At 42.5% G+C, this 18185-nt stretch overlaps 1 protein-coding gene across 3 annotated transcripts in view; it reads right to left on the bottom strand.

Annotated features, from left to right (window-relative positions):
- Positions 1-18185, bottom strand: part of zzef1 (zinc finger, ZZ-type with EF hand domain 1) — a 261590-nt gene that overhangs the window by 5079 nt on the left and 238326 nt on the right. For all 3 annotated transcript variants that reach the window (XM_072243417.1, XM_072243419.1, XM_072243418.1), the window contains one exon: positions 6896-6967. In XM_072243417.1, the coding sequence (XP_072099518.1) occupies positions 6896-6967 (72 nt within the window). The remainder of the gene's footprint in view (positions 1-6895; positions 6968-18185) is intronic.

Here is an 18185-nt window from a genome sequence, read left to right as displayed (position 1 = left end):
CACTAGCTGTAGCCAGCAAGATGTGGTCCAATAGATAAATCTTGACATCCAAGTATTACTCAGGGGAAATAGACAGCTTTTTAGAAATCTGATGGCGGGAGATACCAATTAATTGTCTAATTAAAATGAGGAAAAAAATCAGGTAAGTATAACTCAAAATGTTCTAAAGCTGACCACATCACATTTGTTTCAAGCACAATTGCACTCAGAAGTTAACTGTTTTGTTCGTTGAATAACTAAATTAGTAATTCATTGGTAAAGCAATATTAAATCTTCTTGAGATGGTTGAAGCCAAAGGGAATTGAGCACTTATGGGAAAACTGAATCATAAAGGAAATGACCTGTTTGATCAGTGCATCTATTTACCTGTTGAAATATCAACCTACAGCAAGTTACCCTATGGATGGAAATTACGTTTAAATTGGGTTTGTTAAATAATAAACATGGCTACAGTAATTCAGTCTCTTGCAGTTATCTTGATATCATTTGTTAAATAAAAATATTTAATTACAAGCCCAGTGAACTAACTGCCAAAACTGCAAAAAGAAAAACAATGGCAGAAGTTCAGCATTCGTTCAAATAACTCAGAACAAACACTGCATTGAAAACAAAGAATGGATGGTAATGTTGGAGTGGGGAAGAGATTCTAAACAATTTAAACATAGTTTTACATATGAAGCAGCAGGTACTGACAGTCAATACAGAGCAGAAAAGACTGGGTGACTGGTTGAGTAAATAAGCTGCTGCGGGAGTTAATTGTGTCTCAGCATTTACAGCTAAACAGGTTTGATTGAGAACCAGATATTCAGCTGATGCCCACCAGTTTAAGAAAATGCTTCATTTATTTTGTAATTTATTGTAATTTTACATACTGCCAACACTGAACAAATTTCTCATCACAGAAGACGGTGATAATAAACCTGTTCTGTTGTTAAAACTCGCTCCCATCCTTAATCTGTAACTTTCGATAAAAAAGTACTTTTACTTTAGAGGATGAAAACAAGTAGTTCCTAGAAGTCCAAAATATCAACAAATACTAGAAATACTAAGCAAGTCAGGCAACATCTGTGGAAAGGGGAACTGTTGATGTCAATTTTCCTAAAAAAAAATTTTATTTCACTCATTTCTCTCTACACAGATGCTGCCTGACCAGTTGAACATTTCAGAAGGTTTCTGGTTATATTTTAGATTCCAGTTCCTTCCAATATTCTCTTCCCTTTCCGCTATTTCATTCTCTCCGATTCTGCCTGAATAATTTAAATTTAGTGCTTCCTCAAAGAAAAGGGATATGCTTCAAAAGTTCAAAGTAAAATTTATTATCAGAGAGCCTGAGATTCTTTTTCTTGCGGGCATACTTAGCAAATCTATAGAACAGTAACTGTAAACAGGATCAATGAACAACGAACTGTGCAAATGCTAATAGAAATAATTAGCAATAAATGAGCATGAAACAACAAGATAAGGAGTCCTCAAAGTGAGATCATTGGTTGTGGGAACACCAGAAGTAGTCTGAGTGCATTTATCCCCTTTTGTTCGAGAGCCTGATGGTTCAGGGGTACTAACTGTTCTTGAACCTGAGACTCCCGTACTTGATGGCAGCAGTGAGGAAAGAGCAAGGCCTGGCAGACGTAGAAAAAATGTCTGCTTTTCTACGGCAACATTTCATGTCGATGTGCTCATTGTTTGGGCGGGTTTTACCCGTCATGTACTGGGCCGAATCTACTACGTTTTGTAGGATTTTTCGCTCAAGGGCATTGGTGTTCCCACGCCAGGCCATAATGTAGACAGTCAGCACACTTCCCACAACACATCTATAGAAGTTTGCCAAGGTTTTTGATGACATGCTGAATCTTTGCAGATTCCTGGGGAAGTAGAGGTGCTGTCATGCTTTCTTTGCAATAATATTTATAAGATGGGTCCTCTAAGATAGTGACACCCAGGAATTTAAAGCTACTACCTTGGATCCTCTAATGATTACTGGCTCTCCTGAAGTCTACAATCAGTTCCTTGGTCTCATTGACATTGAGTGAGAGGCCGTTGTTATTATATCACCTGGCCAAGTGTTCAATTTCCCTCCTGTATGCTGATTCATCACCACTTTGAAACAGCCCATAACAGTAGCATCATCAGCAAACTTGTATATGGTGTTGGAGCTGTACTCAGCCACACAGTTATAGGTGAAAAGCGAGTTTCCTCCAGAGATATTTCCACCACTTGCCAATCTTCATTCCCTGAAGGTTGAATACAACTCCCTCTCTGTGAGGACTGTGTACTGCTTTAAAAAACCCCTTCCTGCATGCACTTAACAAAGGAAATCCAAGGTAATAATTGTGTGCCTGGCAGATTGCATTTGTTTCCATATCTGCATCTGAAAACCAATAACAATCTGCAGCAATTCCAAAACAAAATGGAATTCTGAGTTTTGCAAAAGCAGGTCATAATTTTGCAAATTCCATGCAGGTAGACACATACAATTTGTAGCATAGATATCCATTCAAATATCTGGGAGAAACTTCCATTTGCTTTACGATCACCTAGTAGCGCTTGCATTGGCTGTGATGAAGTGCACAGAGAGGGTGGTCATGAGGTCTATCAACTCCTTCCAGAGGAGTGACCTGGACTTGCTCCATTTTGCTGACCATCTCAATGGGCCACAGCAGATGCCATTGGCCATTCATTCAGCTCCAACTCCCAGACAAGGCAGATTGTACTGTACATCAGAATACTCTTCATTGCTATCAGCATTCAATGCTATCACACACTCAAAACAAATCACTTAACTCCAAGGCTTGAGCCTCAATATCTCCCTCTGGATTCTCAATATTCTCAGCCTGTCAGTGGGAGTTTGAGGAGACTGGGTATGTCACCAAAGACTCTCACAAGTTTCTACAGGTGTAGCTTGTAGATTGGCAAAAACATTTCTTCCACAATCACCATCACCACAGGTACACTAAAAGGCTGAATGCTTAATCCCCCCCGCACCTACTCACTTTATACCTACGGTTGTGTGGCTAAGTACATTTCCAATGCCAAATTAAGTTTGCTGATATCACTGTTGTTGGCTGAATCAAATCAGCATATTGGAGGGAAATTGAAAACCTGGTTGAATGATGCCACAACAACTCTGACTTAAAGTCAGTAGAACCAAAGGTTACAGGATTACCGACATCAGGAGGAAGAAACCACAGATCCATGAACCAGTGCTCAGTAGGGGATCGAAGGTGGAGCAAGTCAATTATGTTCAATTCCCTGGCATTATCATCTCAAAGGGACCAGGACATAAGTGTATTAAGGAAGCACGTCAGCATATCTGCTTTCTTATACATGTGCAGATTCTCATGCTTTGACAAGCTTCCATAGATACCCAAACTAAAATCCATGGATGACACAGGAGTTTCAGAGTCTGCTGATGGCTAGATCTGTGGCATTCAAGACCAGCCATCCAGAACTATACAAGAAGTCCAGGTACGACTTACGGAAGGCTATTTTAGGAGTGAAAAACAATTCTGATTGAAGTTGGATTTGGAATTGGATGCACATCAGCTCTGGCAGGCTTTACAAGCCATGACTCCCTACAAAGCAAAACCTTACACCATGAAAGGCTGTGAAGCTTCACTCCCAGGTGAGCTCAATGCCTTTTATGCAGCTTTGAAAGGGAGAATAAAACTACACCAGTGCAAATCCCTGCAGCATCTGGTGACTCTGTGTTTCAGAGGCTGATGTTAGAACTTCTTTCAAGAGGGTGGACTCTTGCCCAGTGTCAGGGGCAGGGTACTGAAAATCTGTGCCAACCAACTGAGAGAAATGTTCAAGGATATCTTCAATTTCACTGCTGAAGTGAGAGGTTCCCACCTGTTTCAAAAGGGCATCAATCATACAATGCCCAGGAGCAGGGTGAACTGTCTCAATGACCATCGCCAGTTACACTCACAGCTACTGTGATGAAGTGCTTTGAGAGGTTGGTCTTGGTCAGAATCAACTCCTCTCTAAGCAAGGATCTGGACACCTACAGTGGATACAATCTCTCTGGCCATTCACTCAGCTTTGGATTACCTGGACACCTATGTCAAGCTGTTTATTGATTATATCTCTGTGTTCAACACAATCATACTCTCAGTTCTAATCAAAAAGCTCCAAAACCTGGACCTCTGTACTTCCCACTGTAACTGGATCCTTGACTTCCTCACCGGAAATAACACCTTCTCCTCGCCGACAGTCGACACTGGCACACTTCAAGGATGCGTGGTTAGCCCACTTCTCCACTCTCTCACAACTGCGCCGCTAGGCACACCTCAACAACCATCTATAAACTTTCTGAAGTCAGAACTATTGCTGGCAGAGTTTCAGATGGTGATGAGGATGCTTACAGGAGCAAGGTCAATCAGCAGGTAGAGTGGTGTCACAACATCTTTGCACTCAATGTCAGTAAGACCAAGGAGTTGATTGTGGACTTCAGGAAATTGAGGGAACACAAACCAGTTCTCATTGAGGAATCATCAGTGGAAAGGGTGAGCAGTTTCAAGTACCTGGGCATTAACATCTCTGAGGATCATCCTCAGCCCAACATATTAATGCAATTACAAAGACAATGGCAATATTTCATTAGGAGTTTGAGGAGATTGGGTATGTCACCAAAGACTCTCACAAGTTTCTACAGGTGCAGTTTGGACAGCATTCTAACTAGTTGCATCACCATCTGGTATGAAGGAGCCACTGCACAGGATCAGAAAAAGCTGCAGTCAGCTTCAGCATGGGCACCAGCCTCCCCAGCATTGATGACATCTTCAAAAGGTGGTGGCTCAAAAAGGGCAGCATCCATCGTTAAGGTCCCCTATCACCCATGATGTGCCCTATTTCTCATTGCTCCCATCAAGGAGCTAGTACAGGAGTCTGAAGACACACACTCAGTGCTTCAGGAAAAGCTTCTTCCCCTGTCATTAGATTTCCGAATGGACAATGAACACATGAACACTACCTCATGATTTTTTCTCCCTTTCTGCACTACTTAATTTTTTTATAAAAATATACCTCTTATTGTAATTTAGTTTTTAAATTATTATGCATTGCAGTGTACTGCTGCTGCAAAACAACTAATTTCATGACATATGGGAGTGACATCGAGCCTAATTCTGATTGATACTCAATGGAGAGTATATTGACTGGCTGCATCACTGAAACACCAATGCCCAGGGCTGGTGGATACAGCCCAGCCCTCCACTGAGCACACTTATGGGGTGTGCTGCCATCATGGACACCCCCCCCCCCCAATCAACCAGGCAATGCTGTCTTCTCACTACCACCATCAGGCAGGAGGTACAGGAGCCTCAAGTCTCATACCACCAGGTTCACAGCTATTACCCTACAACCAGCAGGCTCCTGAACTGACATCGATAACTTCAATCAGCTTAACTCTGAACTGATTCCGCAACTACAGACTCACTTTCAAGAACTCTATAACTCATATTTTCATTTGCGCAATTTGTCTTTTGCATACTAGTTGTTTGTCAGTCTTTGTTTATGTATAGTTTTTCATAAACTCTATTGTATTTCTCTACTTTGCCTGCAGGAAAATGAATCTCAAGGTAGTATATGGTGGCATATATTTACTTTGACTTTGATCTTCCCAGTAGGTCCCTCTGTCCTTAGGCACCCTCCTTACCATACACAAATCCACTGAGTTTTGTTCCCTAATCCTGCTATTTTAGCTTCAGAAACATGTTAATCTGATCTTTAGCAGCTTTCGTTTTAAATATCCCACTCCCATTTAACAGACACTGCTTCTTCCTCTAGTGGCTGCTCTGTACTTTCCCTGGGCCCGACCTTTAATGACTGACATCAGCCCTCCTCCCCCCCTTTCAGACCTTAACTCCAGGTCCAACTTCCTCCTTTTCCATGACAACTTTAAAGCTGATTGCATTATGGTCACTTTTCCCAAAGAGTTCCTCCACAGACACGTTTACCACTTGCCCATCCTCTTTCCTTAAAGTAAGGTTGAGTACAGCTCCCTCCCTAGTAGGAGTTTCTACATACTGTTTTAAAACCCATCCTAGATGCAGTTAACAAAGTCCATCTACCTAGGTCCCTTACATTAATGCAATCCCAGTTGATATTGGGAAAGTTATTACCACCCAGTACTACAAAATTATTGCTTTTACATCCTATTACTATTTGCCTACATACCTGTTCTCTCGAATCCAGCAGACTATAAGGAGATCTATGATATAAACCCATCAAAGTCATCACTTCTCTAAATTCTATCTACATAGCTTCATTTACTGATCCCTCCAGGCTATCTTCCAGGTACCACTGCAATGCTCTCCCTATTACAAGAACTCAACGAACTTCAGGAACAGGCCTTTGCACTAAATAATGAGATGACAGGGTGCCGGGATGTGTCCATGCAGAATTAAGAAAGCTGATGTTTCAGGGACAAAATGACATATCCGTCGGGGGTTGGAGACCACTGAAATAGAGCTAAGTGCGCTGAAGGGTTTTGAATTTATCTCAAAAGACCGGCCTTGGAAAGGTTTGGTCCCTATCCACCAGCTCCTTTCCCACCCCCTGCACCCTTCCAGTACAATACACATCTGAGCTGAACTGTTAACTTGCTCTGAATGACCAGTAGTCTAGACTTGAAAACTAGTCCAGTGGAAACTCAAGTCTGACAGTCTCAAACGTATTTGGCACTTTAACCCCTCTTGCTCCACTGAATTTGTATGTCTGATGATAGAAAACACAAGGAATGAATCCACTGTAGCAAGCGGCCTTCAGACAGAATCTCCATATTAGAAATTAAATATTAGCTTCAGTGTAACAGGCTGAAGTTTGAGGTTTTATATTCAGCGGCATTTCTCATTCACAAAGTGAGTACATTCACATTACAAGAGGAACTCACCTGTACAACACAGTGGTGGATGTGATCTTCTGTGGTTAAGGCCAAAATGTAGTTGTGCAGCACCCCCAGTTCCTGCATCCAATGAGATAGACTATTAGTCAGTGTCACTAAACACCAGCAACTATAAAATAGCCAAGCCAATCCTTACACAGCAAAACCACGACCTTTATAAAGGGGTTTGATGTGATCGACATGGAGGTGAGGTTTTCTCATGGATCAGTCTGATTTGCGGGCTAAAAACGTTAGAAAATCATGAATGTATCAGAATTTCAGGATAAACATCTTTACTCAAATAGAGGTTAGAACTCAGATCCTGCAGGGGTTGATCAGGCTGAACAGCAAATGTATTTAGAATAAATTAGAACTGATTTCACAACATATGCCAGTGACACTGATTCTGGGAAGGTACATAAAGTTGTCATGATGGTAGAGAGGTGGGAAGAGACTGAGTGTGAACAGTAAACTGATGGTTTATTGTACTGTCAAGCTCTATGCAATTGTCACAACGATGCTATGCTGTAATCTCTCAAGGTTCCAGTTTCTCCTCAATTATCCTCCATTAATAGTAGATGGCTGCATTGAAATTTCATTACTTTGCTTCATGGTTGACCAATAGGAAGTGGGCAAACAACACAGCATTTGTGCCACAGAAGTTCCAGGCAATAACTCTTTCCAACAAGGCCTTATTTAGGCACTTACCCTACAAATTCACCAGTCTTAAGGTCACAGATTTGACAGAATCAACATGGCATAGGTCACCATTGACCAGAAATTCTACTGGACTAGGTAAACAGGGCCAGGAGTAGGTTATGGGCTGGGTCTTTTTCTTCCTGACGCTGCATGCCTTGGCAAGGCATAAGTGAGGTGTGGACACATTCTGCACTTGTCCAGGTGAATGCAGCATCAGCCACATTCAGAGAACTCAACACCAGCCATTAACCACCTAAAACATTTATTCTCTCCACCACTACACAAAAACTATATTGTGGACCAGCCATAAAACACACCACAGTTACTTGCCAGGGCTACTCCAACAGCACCTCCCAAACCCACAACTTTGATTACAAAGAACACAACTTGCAAATTCCCCTCCAAAGAACCTGCCAATCTAACGTGAAGATGCATCATTCCAGGATTCTTTACCACAACGCTGCTAGACTGCCTTTAGTAAAGGGACAGCAGTTTATCACTACCTTCTCAAAAATAACTCTAAATGTGTGGATCATGCTCACAAATGGAAAAACTTCCTACTTGACAATAGGAGCAAAGTTTCATATCCAACCCCAGTGTATTCCAAAAGCCTTCCAATTAAAGCAGGAGTAGGATAAGCCCAGGGCAAATAAAGGCAATACAAAACCACATCCATTTTATTCAAACTACAAGGACAATGGAAGCACTGTGTACTTTACAGCTAATGTCAGCTTTATTACACTTTAAGAGACAAATGCAGACGTGTGTGTCATAAATGGAAAAGACAAGCTGTTGTTTACAAAGACAGCTGCATGATAAGGACCTCAGTGCACTTGGTTAGAATAGGGAGGGTTTTTAATTCTTTACTAGCGCACTACTGGTGTGATTAGAAAGAGACTTACTTGATCAGAAAACTTCTGTCAATTGAAGCCACCTGTTCAATATTCCGCTGTGACTCCTAATAAACCTATATCTCCTCTGTGGTGAAGGGAGATAAGATTATGTTGCACTCAAAACTAATTTGTACGAGATGCTGTCGTTTTCATTCACTTGCTTTGTTCAGAAATTAAGGGGATCTATAGACATCTTTCCTATTTAAAATGATTTCCTCTTTCCAGCTTGCTTTCAAATATGTAAATAAACTCAATTGTTGATTTGTACGGAGAGAAAAATCACCTTGCTGTTGGTTAGAGTACACAAGTGTGCTGCTGTGCAATTTGCTTATGTTATTGAAGTGAAGTTGCAAGTATTTCCTTGTCACTGTACTGGCTGGAACACTCCCTGCATTCACAAGCAATGTGTCAGAGTGGGCAGTTTCACACACAAACTCTTCAAGAAAGCAGCAGGGAGTGGCTCTGTGAAGGGACTGGTGACAGATTAGGAGAGAAATTCAAAGTCATGCTGGGCAGCAAGTGAACTCAGTAGACAACTCAATCCCTTGCCCCTGCTCAATAAGATCATGGCTGATCTTTTGCCTCAGCACCACTTCAACACACCAACCCCTTAACTCCAATTCCCTTACTATCCAAAAAAATGTTAATCACAGCCACTGAGCCTCTGAAGATCCAGTCCCCACTGGTTGAAGAAGGGTGAAGCCTTTTACACAGAAAGGGCTTTAGGACACAGAACATACATTACCTAGTATGGTGGAAGTGGAAACCGATGAAGTTGAATGAAAAAATAAATATTTTTGGGAAGCTCAGGGAAATGAAGTAGCTGGCCAAGTCAGATCTTGTGTTGAATGCTGAAAGGTTGAAGATATTCAATCTTCCCTGAGAAATTAACAGGTTACAGTAGAATGCTGGGACTACTGATATACTGTATGTTTGTCACTGGAAGACCTACTTTTTGATCTGTTAGTGTAAACTCTCTTAAAGCACCAGTGAGCAGAGGGGTTTCAGCACCATTCTGAAACCTGGATGAGATGTGAAACAGGGATCAGGAATTGAGTGGACAGTTGTCCAATGATTGTCATATAGATAGGAAAAGAAAATCAACAGATACTCTGGTGATAGTTAACCTGATTCTGAAAGTAGGACACACTCACAAAAAGAATATCAGGTCACTAATTAAATGATGAAATCTTTTATTTTTTGCAAGCAGTTAATCGACAGGCAAGTTATAATTTAGTGTCAAGGAGAAGGAATTAACAAGGGAGCAATGTTAGCCAATTCTTGTAATCTTCACTGTTACCTCATTTCATGAAGTTTCCCACAACAGGGAAAGAAAGCCAATGCATTAAACCCACCTAGATCTGAAATGTGAACTCTCCATTGTTTATTTATCAGTTCACTTAGTCTTACTCAAAAGATTAACAGGCTTCATCTCAACACAATAACTAAACTAAATAAACTGCACATGGTCTACAAATCTGGATACTGACAAGCCGAAATAGCAGCAAAAAATGTTGGAGATACTCAGCACGTGTGGAGAATGAAGCAGGGTCAACCCTTCACTAGAATTGGAAAAGTGAAATCAAAGACTACATTTTAAAATTGCAGAAAAGGAGGGAGGGTAGAGAACTGAAGTATCACCTGTGATGGACAGAAAACCAGGAGGATCCAGGTGATACCAAGGGCATCTGTTCCTCTCTCCACAGATGCTGCACGGCACTTTAGGACTCTGCACACTGCACCCAAGGATGCACACTGCTTTCAGTATGACAGCTGCAGAAAGGGAGGACGTCATAGACGGGTTGCCTGCTGAGTCAGTGTGAGTGAAACTCAGAAACAGGAAGAGAGCAATCACCCTGTTGGGAGTATTCTATAGGCCACCCAATAGTAACAGAGACATTGAGGCACTTTTTGGAAAGATGGGGCAGAATTTGTTAACTGTGTCCAGGAAGGATTCCTGGTTCAATATGTAGACAGACCAACAGAGGAGAGGCCATACTGGATCTGGTGATAGGCAATGCACCAGGTCAGGTGTCAGGTCTCTCAGTGGGAGAACATTTTGGAGACAGTAACCATAATTCCTTGACCTTTACTATAGCCTTGCAGGGAGATAGGAGCAGACAATTTTAACTGGGAGAGGGCAAATTATAATGTTATTAGGCAGGAACTGAGGGGTATAAATTGGGAACAGATGGACTCAGGAAAATGAACAACAGTAACGTGGAGGATATTAGGGAGCATTTGTTGGATGTTCTGGATAGGTTTGTCCCATTGAGGCAATAAAAGGATGGTAGGTTAAAGGAACCATGGTTGACGAGAGGTGCAGGGCACCTAGTCAAGAGGATAAAAGTTTACATGAGGTTTAGAAAGCCTTATGTAGCCAGGGGTGCAGAGAACTAGCTAGCCAGGAAGGATCTGAAGAATGGAATTAGGAGAGCTAGAAGGGGGCATGAGAAGGCCATGGCAAGTAGAATTAAAGAAAATCCCCAGGCATTCTAGATGTATATGAAGAACAGGAGGATGGTTAGAGTGAGGGTAGGACAATCAGGAATAGAAGAGAAAACATGCCTGGGGTCTGAGAAGGTAGGGGAGGCCTTTAATGAATACTTTACTTCAATATTCACCAGTGAGAGAGACATTGACGATTGTGAGGATAGTGCAAAGTACGCTGATGTGGTTGAACATGTTAAATGTTAAGAAAGATGATGTGCTGGAACTTCTGAAAAGCATTAAGATAGGCAAGTCTCCCGTGCCAGACAGGATATACCCAGAATACTACAAGAAGTGAGGAAAGCGAATGCTGCCCCCTTGGCAACAATCTTTGCATCCTCATTGGCCACAGTAAAACCAGATGATTGGAGGGTGTCAAATGCTATTCCTTTGTTCAAGAAAGGGAGTGGGATAACCTTGGGAATATTGAACCAGTGAGTCTTACCTCAGTAATAGGCAATTTATTGAAGGAGATTATTAGAAACGGGATTCACAAGTATTTGGGGAGGCACAGTTTGATTGGGGATATCCAGCTTGGCTTTGTGAGGGGCAGGTCATGTCTCCTGGGTCCATCTTCCTCTGGCGCTTCCCTCCCTCTTTCTTCTTCCCTAAGCCTCTCGTCCCATGATCCGCTCCCTTCTCCAGCCTTGTATCACTTTTGCCAATCAACTTTCCAGCACTTAACTCTATCCCTCCCCCTCCTGTCTGCTCCTATCATTTCGGATCTCCCCCTCCCCCTTTCAAACCTCTTACTATCTCTTCTTTCAGTTAGTCCTGACGAAGGGTCTCGGCCCGAAACATCGACTGTGCCTCTTCCTATGGTTGCTGTCTGGCCTGTTGCGTTCCACTAGCATTTTGTCTGTGTTGATTAAGATAGAGCAATGGATGCAGTATATATGGACTTTATTAAGGCAGTTGATAAGGTTTCCCATGGCTGGCTCATTCAGAAAGTCAGGAGGCATGGGATCCAAGAAAGCTTGGCTGTTTGGAAGTAGATCTGGCTTGCCTACAGAAGGCAGAGGGTGATCTATACGCAGACATTGGTAACCAGTGATGTTCCACAGAGAACTGTTCCGAAGAAGGGTAGTGTAGTGAGATATGCCTGGGACCACTACTCTACGCAATTTTTATAAATGACTTGGCTGAGGAAATGTATAGATTGCTTAGCAAGTTTGCAGATGACACAAATTTTGGTGGAGCTGTGGATAGTGGGGAGGGTTGCTGTAGCTTGCAATGGGACATTGATAGGATGCAGAGCTAGGCTGAGAAGTGGCAGATGGAGTTCAGCCTAGAAAAGTGTGAAGTAATTCACTTTAGAAGGTTGAATTTGAAGGCAGGATTGTTAGCAATGTGAAGGGAGAGAGGGATCTTGTGGTCCATTTTCATAGATCCCTCAAAGTTGCCGTGCAAGTTGACAGGGTTGTCAAGAAGGTGTATTAGTCAGGGAATGAGTTCAAGAATCGCGAGGTAATGTTACAGCACTATAAAACCTCAGTTAAATTACACTTAGAATATTGAGTTCAGTTCTGGCCACCTTACTATAGGACGGATTTGGAAGCTTTGGAGAGGAGATTTATCAGGATGCTGCCTGGATTAGAAGGCATGGCTTATGAAGATAGGTTGAGCGAGCTAGGACTTTTCTCTTTGTAGTGATGGAGGATGAGAGGTGACTTGGTAGAGATGTACATGATAAGAGGCATAGACAAGAGTGCACAGCCTGAGGTTTTATCTCATGATGGAAATGGCTAATAGAAGGGGGCATAACTTTAGTGTGACAGTTGGAGAGTAGGGGGAGGGGAGATGTCAGAGGTAAGTTCTTTACACAAAGAGTGGTGGGTGCATGAAGCACCATTATCAGGGATGGTGCTAGAAGCAGATACATTAGAAACTCTTAGACACATGGATGATAGAAAAAATAGAGGATTGTGTAAGATAAAGAAAGCTTGGAGACAGTGTGCGAGGGAGGATAGGCAGGTGAGAGAGAAGGGATGTGCTCAGACCGACGGTTTGAGATGTGTCTATTTTAATGCAAGGAGTATTGTGAACAAAGCGGATGAGCTTAGTGCGTGGATCAGTACTTGGAGCTATGATGTGGTGGCCATTACAGAGACTTGGATGGCTCAGGGACAGGAATGGTTACTTCAAGTGCCGGGTTTTAGATGTTTCAGAAAGGACAGGGAGGGAGGCAAAAGAGGTGAGGGCGTGGCACTGTTGATCAGAGATGGTGTCACGGCTGCAGAAAAGGTGGATGTCATGGATGGATTGTCTACGGAGTCTCTGTGGGTGGAGGTTAGGAACAGGAAGGGGTCAATAACTCTACTGGGTGTTTTTATACAGGCCGCCCAATAGTAACAGGGGTATCGAGGAGCAGATAGGGAAACAGGTCCTGGAAAGGTGTAATAATAACAGAGTTGTCGTGGTGGGAGATTTTAATTTCCCAAATATCGACTGGCATCTCCCTAGAACAAGGGGTTTAGATGGGGTGGAGTTTATTAGGTGTATTCAGGAAGGTTTCTTGACACAATATGTAGATAAGCCTACAAGAGGAAAGACTGTACTTGATTTGGTATTGGGAAATGAACCTGGGGTGTCCGATCTTTCAGTGGGAGAACAATTTGGAGATAGTGATCATAATTCTATCTCCTTTACAATAGCACTGGAGAGAGATAGGAACAGACAAGTTAGAAAAGTGTTTAATTGAAGTAAGGAGAATTATGAAGCTATCAGGCAGGGAAGCTTAAATTGGGAACAGATGTTCTCAGGGAAAGATACGGAAGAAATGTGGCAAATGTTCAGGGAATATTTGTGTGGAGTTCTGCATAGGTACGTTCCAATGAGACAGGGAAATTATGGTAGGGTACAGGAACCATGGTGTACAAAGGCTGTAATAAATCTAGTCAAGAAGAAAAGAAAAGCTTACGAAAGGTTCAGCGAGCTAGGTAATGTTAGAGATCTAGAAGATTATAAGGCTAATAGGAAGGAGCTTAAGAAGGAAATTAGGAGAGCCAGAAGGGGCCGTGAAAAGGCCTTGGTGGGCAGGATTAAGGAAAACTCCAAGTCATTCTACAAGTATGTGAAGAGCAAGAGGATAAGACGTGAAAGAATAGGACTTATCAAGTGTGACAGTGAGAAAGTGTGTATGGAACCGGAGGAAATAGCAGAGGTACTTATTGAATACTTTACTATAGTATTCATTACGGAAAAGGATCTTGGTGATTGTAGTAATGAATTGCAGTGGACTGAAAAGCTTGAGCATGTAGGTATTAAGAGAGAGGATGTACTGGAGCTTTTGGAAAGTTGGATAAGTCACCGGGATTGGATGAGATGTACCCCAGGCTACTGTGGGAGGCGAGGGAGGAGATTGCTGAGCCTCTGGTGATGATCTTTGCATCATCAATGGGGACGGGAGAGGTTCCGGAGGATTGGAGGGTTGCGGATGTTGTTCCTTTATTCAAGAAAGGGAGTAGAGATAGGCCAGGAAATTATAGACCAGTAAGTCTTACCTCAGTGGTTGGTAAGTTGGTGGAGAAGATCCTGAGAGGCAGGATTTATGAACACTTAGAGAGGTATAATATGATTGGGAATAGTCAGTATGGCCTTATCAGAGGCAGGTCATGCCTTAACAGCCTGATTGAATTTTTTGAGGATGTGACTAAACACGTTGAAGGAAGAGCAGTGGATGTAGTGTATATAGTGTATACAGATTTCAGCAAGGCATTTGATAAGGTACCCCATGCCAGGCTTATTGAGAAAGTAAGAAGGCCTGGGATCCAAGGGACATTGCTTTGTGGATCCAGAACTGGCTTGCCCACAGAAGGCAAAGAGTGGTTGTAGATGGGTCATATTCTGCATGGAGGTTAGTGACCAGTGGTGTGCCTCAGGGATCTGTTCTGGGACCCTTACTCTTTGTGATTTTTATAAATGACCTGGATGAGGAAGTGGAGGGATGGGTTAGTAAATTTGCTGATGACACAAAGGTTGGGGGTGTTGTGGATAGTGTGGAGGGCTGTCAGAGGTTCAGGCAGGACATTGATAGGATGCAAAACTGGGCTGAGAAGTGGCAGATGGAGTTAAACTCAGATAAGTGTGAAGTGGTTCATTTTGATAGGTCAAATATGATGGCAGAATATAGTATTAATAGTAAGACTCTTGGCAGCGTGGAGGATCAGAAGGATCTTGGGGTCAGAGTCCATAGGACACTCAAAGCAGCTGCGCAGGTTGACTCTGTGGTTAAGAAGGCATACGGTGTATTAGCCTTCATTAATCATGGAATTGAATTTAGGAGCCAAGAGGTAATGTGACAGCTATATAGGACCCTGGTCAGACCCCACTTGGAGTACTGTGCTCAGTTTTGGTCGCCTCACTACAGGAAGGATGTGGAAACCATAGGAAGGGTGCAGAGGAGATTTACAAGGATGTTGCCTGTCTTATGAAAACAGGTTGAGTGAACTCGGCCTTTTCTCCTTGGAGCGATGGAGGATGAGAGGTGACCTGATAGAGGTATATAAGATAATGAAAGGCATTGATCGTGTGGATAGTCACAGGCTTTTTCCCAGGGCTGAAATGGCTGCCACAAGAGGGCACAGGTTTAAGGCGCTTGGAAGTAGGTACAGAGGAGATGTCAGGGTTAAGTTTTTTTATGCAGAGAGTGGTGAATGCGTGGAATGGGCTGCCGGCGACGGTGGAGGCGGAAACGATAGGATTTTTTTAAGAGACTCCAGGATGGCTACATGGAGCTTAGTAAAATAGAGGGCTATGGGTAAAGCCTAGGTAGCTCTAAGATAGGGACATGTTCAGCACAGCTTTGTGGGCTGAAGGACCTGTATTGTGCTGTATATTTTCTATGTTTCTCAAAGGGTTTGATTGATCTTACAATAGGCTAAAAGGCTGGCACAACACCGCGGGTCAGGGGGCCTGTACAGCGTTGTAATGCTCTATTTACTATGTTAACTGTTCCAGTGATCCCCAGTGCAAGTCCAGGAACTGCAGCTCGCTGTGCCTGAGCATCTATTTATAACAATAAGAATGATGCTAGTGAAGTGAAAACTTCCTAAAGACACAAATGAACAAGACGATTTTCAGTAAGAACCAAACAAATTTATAGCACAGAACCGAACTGTGGGCCCACTGCATCCATGTAGATGGTTGGGAAAAAAACTGCCGAGACTATCCCCTCCTTTCAGTGATGCCCTGGGCAAAAAGAAATTCCTTTGCTCCTCTCTATTACCCCAAATCAGAGAAAATGGGTACTTATTGAGCCTCGGCCCCTTAGTCTAACAAAAATGACTGTAGCCTAGCCAACCAGTTTTTTGCAAAGCTAAACTCTTCGAACACTAGAAGCATCCTCAAATATCTTCAGGCTTGTTGTGGAGTCACATTACTTCTGTAATATAGTTCTGTTAATGCAAAGCGAATTGAAATCCCCATCACTGTACCTACCTGAAATGTTTATGAATTTTTATTGCCTGCCATGACTATTTGGAGTTGAAAGTACACTCCCAGTTTATATTTTCCTTCCTCGTTTCAACCCATCTGGTGTCATTCATTGACTTTGAGCACAGCATTGCTTTTCATAACTGCAACTATTTCCTTATATCATTATCCTTACAGAGTATGCCACTGCATTTTTCAAAAATGAATTATCTCATCTGAATCACTGTAATCTGGAATCAAGAACTGCAATTTCTGCCTAGTTTTAAGCCACTTTTAGTAATAGCAATGATATTAAACTCCTATGTTTACTAGGGTCTAAGTTAATCAGCTTTATTTCCTATAGTCCTAGGTTTATGTACATCAGAATCAGAATTAGTATCACCGGCATACCGTGTGTCAGGAGACTTGTTAACTTTGTGGCAGCAGTACAATGCATACATGATAATAGAGAGAAAAATGAAAATTGAATTACAGTGTGTATATGTATAAAATATATAGTTAAATTAAATAAGCAGTGCAAAGAAAAAGGAAATAAAATTAGTTCACGAGTTCAATGTCCATTCAGAAATCAGATGGCAGAAGGGAAGAAGCTGTTCCTGAATCACTGAGGCTTCTTTCCGGCTTCCATATCTCTTTTCTGACAATAAGCAATGAGAAGAGATCTTGACACTTTGGAACTTGGAATTGGTCACTCTCTCCATTTCTGATCCATCGATGCGGACTGGCGTGTGTTCTCTCGTCTTATCCTTTCTGAAGTCTACAATCAGTTTTCTGCTGTACTGATCTTGAGTGCAAGGTTGTTACTGCAACAGCTCTCAGGCAGCTGGTGTATCTCATTCCTATACGTGTTCTTGTCTTGTTCATTATTTATTGTACTGCCCTGCACTGTTTTGAGCACTTTATGTAGTCCTGTGTAAGTCTGCAGTCCAGTGCAGTTTTTATGTTGTTTTACATAACCTTGTGTTGTCTCACTTAGTCTAGAGTAGTTTTGTGTTGTTTCATGTAGCACCATGGTCCTGGAGGAATGCTGTTTCATTTTTACTGTGTACTGTACCAGCAGTTTATGGTCAAAATGACTTGACTTGATATGAGATTTTGCCAACACTGGCTGTATCGTCAGTAAATCTATAGATGGCACTTGAGCTGTGCCTAGCCACACAGTCATGGGTGTAGAGAGAGTAGAACAGTGGACTAAGCACACATCCCCGAGGTGCACCAGTGTTGACTTGTCAGCAAAGTGGAGATGTTAGTTCCAATTCATATAGATTGTGGTCTTCCGGTTAGGAAGACAAGGATCCAATCGCAGAAAGAGACTCAGGTTCTGAAGCTTTTCAATCAGAATTATAGGAATGATGGTGTTAACGACATAGGCAGGAAGAGGGATGAGGTCCTGAAGTGTGAGTTTCGGGAACTAGGCAGAAGGCTGAAGAACAGGACCTCAAGGGTGGCGTTCTCAGGACTGCTGCCAGTGCTACGTGACAGTGATGGTAAGAATTAGTGTGATGGCAGTTGAATGTGTGGCTGAGGAGTTGGTGCAGGGAGCAGAGTTTTAGATTTTTGGAACATTGGGATCTCCTCTGGGGAAGGTGGGACCTGTACAGATTGGATGGATTGCACCCGAACTCGAGGGGGAGCAATATCCTTGCAGGTAGGTTTGCTAGCCTGGTTCGGGAGGGTTTAAACTAATTAGCAAGGGGTATGGAACCCGGAGCAATAGAGCAGTGGAAGAAGTGCATGGAGTAAAGCCAGATCTAACATATAAAGAGGCTTTGAGGAAAGAGAAG

This window comes from Mobula birostris, chromosome 25 (assembly GCF_030028105.1).
Source record: "Mobula birostris isolate sMobBir1 chromosome 25, sMobBir1.hap1, whole genome shotgun sequence".
NCBI classification, from domain to species: Eukaryota; Metazoa; Chordata; class Chondrichthyes; order Myliobatiformes; family Myliobatidae; genus Mobula; species Mobula birostris.
The sequence above is the reverse complement of the archived record's forward strand: the minus strand, read 5'-3'. Positions and strand labels throughout refer to the sequence as shown.